This window comes from Megalopta genalis, chromosome 3 (genome assembly GCF_051020955.1).
Source record: "Megalopta genalis isolate 19385.01 chromosome 3, iyMegGena1_principal, whole genome shotgun sequence".
NCBI classification, from domain to species: Eukaryota; Metazoa; Arthropoda; class Insecta; order Hymenoptera; family Halictidae; genus Megalopta; species Megalopta genalis.
In genome coordinates, this window is record NC_135015.1 from 2,417,689 (window position 1) to 2,426,202 (window position 8,514).

The 8,514-nt window shown below is 34.1% G+C and overlaps 1 protein-coding gene across 1 annotated transcript; it reads left to right on the plus strand.

Moving 5' to 3' along the window:
* The first annotated feature begins 15 nt into the window (after positions 1-15).
* On the plus strand, positions 16-8,465 carry LOC143258937 (odorant receptor 10-like). Its single transcript, XM_076519528.1, has 6 exons — positions 16-1,762; positions 3,185-3,521; positions 4,150-4,362; positions 4,606-4,719; positions 5,074-5,229; positions 5,352-8,465. Exons 1-6 carry the CDS (start codon positions 1,506-1,508, stop codon positions 5,400-5,402), a joined length of 1,128 nt encoding a protein of 375 aa, XP_076375643.1. The 5' UTR covers positions 16-1,505; the 3' UTR covers positions 5,403-8,465.
* The last annotated feature ends 49 nt before the right edge of the window (positions 8,466-8,514 follow it).

Here is an 8,514-nt window from a genome sequence, read left to right on the forward strand (position 1 = left end):
ATGTCCTTCATATCATATTTCTGTTTTCACGTTGCAATATCGCTTTAGCACAAACAGTGAAGTATAACATTAATTAACCCGAAACAAACACTTAGAAGGTCTTTGTAAGATCTAGGGCAGGGTTCGGAATTAACTTGTCCGCGACAGAGCATTTCCGGTGCTGGCGACACTGCCATTGGAAATTGCCATTGGAGTCCATCGGCATCATCCAATCCCATTTGCGAGATCTCCCCTCCACCACTCTGCAGCACATTTCAGACCAGTCTTCGAAAATGCTTTGTCGCGGACAAGTTAATTCCGAGCCCTGATCTAGGGTGTCAACAAATTATGCAGTAAAGGCTGAGGAATTGTGAAATACAGAGAACATGAATTGTGCTAACTTTATGGGATTTCTGAATGACTATTGCAACGGTAATTTAAGTTAAGTAATTTAAGCAATTGCAATATAAAGTGAATCTCTATCGTGACAACTATGACACCATGATTTCCAGATGTATTTAACCCACAGCAGTTTTAAATATTGCCTTTATTAACACTGAACGATCTGCATCGACAAGATGAATGAAAAATTTCTCCTGTACCGATTTAAACCATTTTTGTTCAAACACTATCCTTTTCACTGCATAATTACTCTTAGTCGAAGATCGATCGACTGGAAACAAACCGGTCTTTCAAATCGTAGCGGTGTTTAAGTTTTTATAGAAGTTTCAGCTGCGCATTATTATTTCTATCGTATTTTTGTCATTAGTTTCGAATAGTAGTGCGCTAGCTTTGCATTTTCAGTGTGACTAATTCATTTATACCACAAATTTGATAATACGGATCATCGTTTCGTGAAAAAAAACCACGGTCTCAACCGATCGAGTAGTTTCCGAATAGGTTTTCTGTGGATCGTAGGACTCCGTAGATGTTCTATCGAGTGCAACAGTGACTGACACGATGCTGCGAATATAACAGACTTCCGACGATTAGAAGACACGTAGACAGAAACTTTTCCTGTGCTCGACACTTCGCAACAGGAACGGAATTATCGTTTCAATTTTTCCTCGAGTGATATCACATTTTTTTCTTTAGTTTCGAAACTTCGGCTTGCTGAACCTCTGTCCCAATCGATATAAGATGAGCCCACGCGTCGCCGCGCGCTTCCTTTGTATTTTTAATGGAAATCGCTCATTTATGCGATAAACTTGACGATACGGATCATCCGAAGTAAAACTCGGATTCCGGCGAATCTCTCCTCGCCTGTCTTCGTTCTCTCTAAACCTGCAATCATTTATTCTGAATATTTATGCGGGCCATGTGAAAAGAAACAAATGGTCGGGGGTTAGGGGCCACGCTTACAGGAACTTCTGCTCGAGCATGGTTTCCGAGTGGATTTTCAGTTTACCACGGGACTTGGTTGATATCCTATCGAGTGTAATGCTGATTGACACTATGCTTCGAGTACAATAGGATTCGGCGGACCAAAGAAAGTACGAAGTCTAAGAAATAGGCTTTGCCGCGAAATGACGTTACGGAATACGATTAGTCAACCAGTTCGGTATGGGCTTCATTTTGTTGGAATTTGGCCCGGCACACCATTGCCGGGTCTGCATAAACTTTATTGGATAGTTTCCATGGCTGCGTGGCAGTTCTGCCAGTACAAATACATAATTACGCATTTCAAAAGCGACGGTCTTATGAAAACAATCGATTGTATGAGCATCACTCTTCCGTATACTTTGCTGATCGTCAAGTTGTTTATTATTTGGACGAATCATGGGTAAGTTGTTTTTGCTGCTGATGCAATCTAGTTTCAACGAATTAAAATAATAAATGAAGCTTTTTAATTATTAGCGCAATGCCAGTGTATGATATATCATAGTACATATGAGTGAGTTAGGAACATATTGGCTTAAGTCACATTTTCAAAACAAGCGAAATAAATAATAGGCTATCTATGAATTAACTTAACTCTAAATTATTTTAACAATAAATTTGATCAGTAAAAAAAAAAAACAGTACACATGTTAGTATATGTATAATAATACCCCTTGTTTCTCACAATGAGGAAAATATGACGTACGCCACAATGATCCTAACCAACTCACATATTGCAAAAGATTTATCAGTTAAATATTATTATATTGTTAGAAATTGTTACATTGTTTGGTGTACATAGCGACAAACGTAGGGTAGTGGAATCGGTTACTGTGGGGTAACTAATTGATGTGCCTTTGCTTTGTTTTCGAACATAATTAATTTTATATTTGTCGAATAAGACATATTAAATTTTTGTATTCTTTTATCTTGTTTATTTACGAATAAAAAAATGTAATTTCGTATTATATAATTATTCTAACAATTTATTGTTCGAAATGTATTGTATAATGAACTATAAACCCTCCTTATATACTTTTAACTTATTTACAAAATATATTCTATGTCCTTAACACTAGATTTACGGAGCACAAAAAACAGCTGTTTTATATTAGTTTATAAAAGTAACAATAAGAGAATTATTCTTATATCTAACAAGCGTTATTGTATAACATTTGAATAATTGTAATAATTGAATAAATAACTCATAAATGTATCTTTACGATATGAATAATTGTAAATTAAAAAATTAGTGACCCGTCATTTTGACGGGTTCCGTAAATCTAGTGTTAAGAATCCTTATTTCTGTGCTAGAATATGTTCGAAATTAGTTTGTCGTTGTTCGACATTTTTTACCAAATTAGAACTGTTTAAGAGCCAACTTAATTTCTCGAAAGCCGAGAATGTATTTAAACTACTCTTCGGAGCTTAAAGTTTAAATTATTAGCTTTTTATGTTAATTCCAATAACAAGACTTAGAAAAATTGCAAAGAGGTGTGTGCAGAGTATGTAGAAAAAATTGATATGTGATGATGAGCGGTAGAACAAATCACATTTGTTTGATCTGTTACAACAAATAGATGTATCCAGCAATTGCAAAAACGTCTTCACAATTTTAGCAATTGTAAAACAAAGACTGTCAAATCCTATATGATCGTTCCAGTGTTAATTCTTCCCGTTTACTCGTATTCAAAGCAGTTAATTTCTAATTAAAACCAATAAATAGGCTTTCAAGAATTTTTCGATCGCGAAAATTAATCTAACAGTCTGTCGCTATAACTCTTAGCTGAAGAAGACCGGTGCCTTTAATAACGATATCTCGCAGCGTGCTACGTGAAATAATATCAACCATGGAGGAAGATTGTGTGAAATATGCTGTTATCGATACGAATAATGTGATATCGAAAACAGCGTATTTTTCACATCGTTTAACGACCACAATTGCGTTCCTTTACTTGGCATCATCGGCCTCCTACGCAGTCGGGGGTCTCGTGTTTCTAAGAACCAACGACACCATGCCTCGGGAGCTTCTCCTGAAGATGGATTTGCCGTTCGAGGCCATCGAATCGCCTTCTTACGAGCTTATAGTCGCTGCACAAGTTTTGCATCAAACGGCGTCCTCGTACACCTTCGGTATGTTCAGTGCTCTACTTGTTATGGTGGTAAGTGTACATTATTATGCTTGTGTAAACGCTTTTTCGATTTTGACACGATGCACGCTCAGTTGCGTTCAACTTGAGCTGAATTTGGTAGAGAGGAGCGTGAAACAGAATTTTCTATGATCAAACATTTCTTTGATAATTGTGATAAGTTGATGTTCTTGAATTTCTGTACTCTATTAAATTCGAACAATTCATTTTGTAATAAATTTGTAAATCCTGTAGTTTTAACACTACTACAAATGCAATTCTCTGGTTTCAGTTGTTTCAACGTGACTGTTTTAAGACAAATGTTTTTAATAAATATACGTCTATACGTTAAATTCATATCATCGTAAAGTGCAAAGTGCATTTTGTTGATCTGTGCAAATGATGTTCGCCTTTCGTATGTCACGGATATTCATTTGATACTGTTGGAGTAAAGATGGTCGAATGCAAGTTTGACAGATTTTATTCAATAATAAAAATATATAGTAAAGGTTATTGTTCGATAAAGTCTATCGAACTTGCATGGAGGCACTTGAATTTCATAGATTATACAACGAGTGACACGTCGCAAAAATTTTATATATAAATTTATATGTAGCAAAAACAACATTGCTTTCATATCATTTGGTATCATCGCTTTCAGACACTTCACGCAGGATGTCTCATCGATATACTGTGCGATGTATTAGCGCACATAACCACTGAAGAGAGAGATAAAATACGATTCGTTGCCATCAAACATCAAGAAATAGTCGCTTTTACACAGCGGATTGAAAAACTCTTCACGCATATATCTCTATGCCAATTGATATCAAATACTCTTGTTACGTGCTGTCTCGGATATCTTGTTATAACAGTAAGGACAGATTATTTCGCATTATTCATCTCGTTGGGTAAATCCATTTTATAGAATCAAAATCTGTGTCTGTGTATGGTCCGTCTGTTCTACTTGTAAATTTTAATGCACACAAATCTGATAATTTTCGGACTCATAAAACTTACGCGTATACTACTACTAGCACATTATAGTAATTTTTAATAATTCATCATATAGAAACAATGTCTTTATGTTAATTCTGTTGCCTATTTCATGTTTCAGGCAACACGATTAGATAATGGACTTCCTTTACTGCTAAAGAGTTTGTCCGCTTACATCGTGATATGCTTTGAAATATTCGTATATTGCTGCGCTGGAGAATATCTCAATACTAAAGTAATTAAGTTTCATGAATTCCATCGAATATATGGGTAATAATTAATTCGATATTACTTCCTCCAAAAGAGTACGTCTTCTTCGTCGATTATGCGTACCTAAACTTTACTCGATACATACGAAAAGATTGAGAAGAATCAGTAATTAATTACTAACCTATCAATTACTGTATCAATGTACAGTTTTATTAATTTTAGAAAATTTTGTAGAGTAGAACCAAAATTACTATTGCACCAAAAATTATACACTCTTGTCTACATTTCGAGAGAACAATTGTCTGATTTAATCATTGAAGAAATAATTTTTAATAATCATTAATCCTCCCAGATGCATTAACTTTCCTTCTTATTTTAGAGCAACATGATCACCGAAGCAGTATACCAAATGTCTTGGTACGATTTACAACCTAACAACACTCGACAATTGATACTTCTAATTCTAAAATCTCAGACAGGACTGCCACTAACGTTTGGAAATTTCTCAACCCTTAGTTTAGCGAGCTTCACCAGGGTAAAGATTCTGTTCGATTTATTTGATCGTTAATTGCAGATCGCTTTATCCTTTTTACGGATACAATTTATAACACATCTAAAGTCAGTACCCACTAGTAATTTTGATTTCTGTGTTCATAGATCATGAAAGCGTCCGGGTCTTACATGTCTGTACTTCTTGCGATGTCTTGAAAATTACCCTTCGCACCAAAGTGTACATCGGATAGTGACTTTTCTTGTAATTAATTGTTGAACTATTTTAGTGTATACTATTTCAAGTGACGTGCTTGTGTATTTAAATAACATGGTAAACTCTAATAATTATAAGGACTGAATTTATTCAGTATTGCGAAGTGATTTCGACGGTTTCCTCGCCAGCACTAATCTCCACAATATAAAAGTGATTCGATGCTCGCTCCTGTGACAGAAACAACACTAGCACTTCAATTTCTTTTCAAATTCTGGCCACATTATAATTTCATACAGCCCGCAATCAACATTTTTATTTCCAGGTTCCTTTTTTTCAGGCTTTACTTTATATCGCTGCATTATTTGACTCCGTCAGTTTAACAGGATCTCCATTGCCATTGTTTATTCAAGTCTAATTTACGTACAACGACGAATCTTCCCTCGTCTCTCGGCAAACCTCTAATCAGCGTAGTATTATTTGGGATATTTATGCAGAGGATGCGCGTGCATATGAAATAGTTTGCGAACTGTCTGTCGCCTGTCTCTTCCCTCTCTTCACACAGTTTTCGAGAAAATTTTTGCAGTCTATTGTAGGGAATCCATGAGACGTTACCGAGTGCGTGGGTGACGAATGCAAAGTTTCGAAGATAATGGAATTTTGTGACCCATACATAGCGATCATTTAGACGAATAAAATAAATGTCGTGTAAAATGGCATCGCCCACTACGATCAACAAACTTGGGAAATTCTGCCTCCATCTTGTTGGCATTTGGCCCGGCACGCAGCTACCAGGTCTGCGCAAAGTTTTCTGGATAGTCGCCATTGTTCTATCACAAACTTATCAATTACATATTAGATATCTCACACACTGTAAAACTGAAAGTTTTGTGACGCTCATCGACAGCTTGAGTATCCCTATGGCGTTCACATTATCGTGCATTAAATTAATTGTGTCTTGGACGAACCACGGGTAAGCTCTTTCATAGACATTACTTTTACAGTAATGTCTCTCTAATTGACGCTCAGATTGTCCACAGAAATGAACAATTTGGGTAGAGGAGATACGGAGCCTTACGGTTCGTTTTCATAGTTACGAATTGTCAACAACTATAAAAAACTAGCTACAAGGCTCGAATAATCCTATCTCCTGTTCCCAAATTGTCCATTTTTGTGCACAATTTGAGCATCAGTTAGAGAGACATTACTGTATTCGGCACAATGTTGCTTCCTTTAGAAGAAATTTTATTTTTCAATGTAATATATAGAGAATACACAGAATCCGTATTCTTTTTGTGGAACAGTATATTTTTTAGAATATAGTTAAAAAGACGATGTTTAAAGAAACACTTGTAACTTAGAAAAGACGGATGTCCTTTTTATCATTCATTGAAAATTGTTTTCAATGTTACAATAATACCGACAAGTATGTATAAGTAGTAGCATTTCACAAATGAAGATTAACTGTAAGATTTTTTTAGTTAGGTATAAAAAAGCTTCCTCTGTTCTTTAATTTTTTATCGCCTGAAACACTTACGATTTGAGAGGCAACGCTAGAGTAACAGCCCAAAAATCAAGAGCATTACGCATTAGTGCAGCAGCCTGTATAGATATATTATTAGGTTGCTGCGAAAGTAGTAACCCAATTCTTTAGTTTTATATTTTATGAAGAATCTCGTCACTCAGAAATGACACAGAAATACTTTCTTTTTACAGTCATTGAGCGGGGAAACTGGACTTCTCATTGTGATTAAATAATGTGTTTAGAAGCATTCGTCCACTGTTTTGTTGAAGAATTTCTCGAGATTAAGGTAATTATATGAAATAAATTATATTATAAAATATACACACGATAAATAGAAAAGTGTTGCATTTGGCAACAGTTTTAAGTATAAACAATAGCGATATGAGTATTCAATTGAAAAAGGATTTATCTGTCTCAGTGTTTTGAATATGTTTAGAGATAATCAAGAAAGGATCCAGTTTAAGTCAGATCGGTACAGTTCCGGGCGAGAGTAAAATTCTGCTTTTTCCTACCATGATATCCTTTATTGATCGCAGCATTCGAACCTCTCTTTAAATCTCCTTAAGGTTGACTACGTCACTAACATCATTTTCTCAAAATATGCTCGGAGCAAAATATGCAAAAAAAATATTATGCTGACCTAGCAATTTTTGAGGATTTTTATATGCACGGAAAATGTATTTTATTTTTAACGTTAGCGAGCATCACTTGATAATATATTTTCTGTTCCGCTGAAAAAATTGTCGCCATTTATAATAAAATTAAAAGCTATGATTCATTATTGCACTTTGTATTTACGACAGAACTGAAACAATTGTAGTTATTTGGATATTGCTATTTTTAAAAGAAAATATTGTTTGAAGTTAACCTTAATTGTAAATACAAAGATGTTTCATAGAAGTTAATTATTTTTACGGATTCGAAATAATCAAATGTCAATGTACGTACGACGTCTGTATGACGTTAGTATGACAAATCAAATGCATATAATCTAAAAATCTATAGTCAAAAAATACCAAGATATTTATTCCAAAAAATCATTGGTTTAGAAGATATTTTTTATGAAGACAATAACAAGTTGAATCGAATGGTACATTAAAAAAATGTATGATTCCATTTAAAAAAGTTGACATTCATATGTCCTCCATTCATCTAGAAAAATTTTATTCATATCAGATTACATACCATCTAAATTCGTTAAACTTCCGTTTGAAATATTTTTTAGTATTATTAACAATTTTAAAAATATTTGATTGGGTTGATTTAAATGGATCATCCTGTGTAATAATAAGAGATATACAAGATAATAATAATAATAAAAGAACGTAGTTTCGTTGCCGATTATGTTTACTTGTACTTTACACGATACATCTGTGAAGAATGAGGAAAACCATTAATTAATCTAATAATCAATGCATAGTTCTCTCATTTTCAAAATATACAGAAAAAAACAAAATTACTATTACACTTAAATTATCCACACAGTTGAACTCTTACTTACATTTTCAGGAACAAATTTCCTGATTTAAACTTTGAAGAAATAATTATTAGAAATTATTAAATTTTATATATATATATATATATATATATAT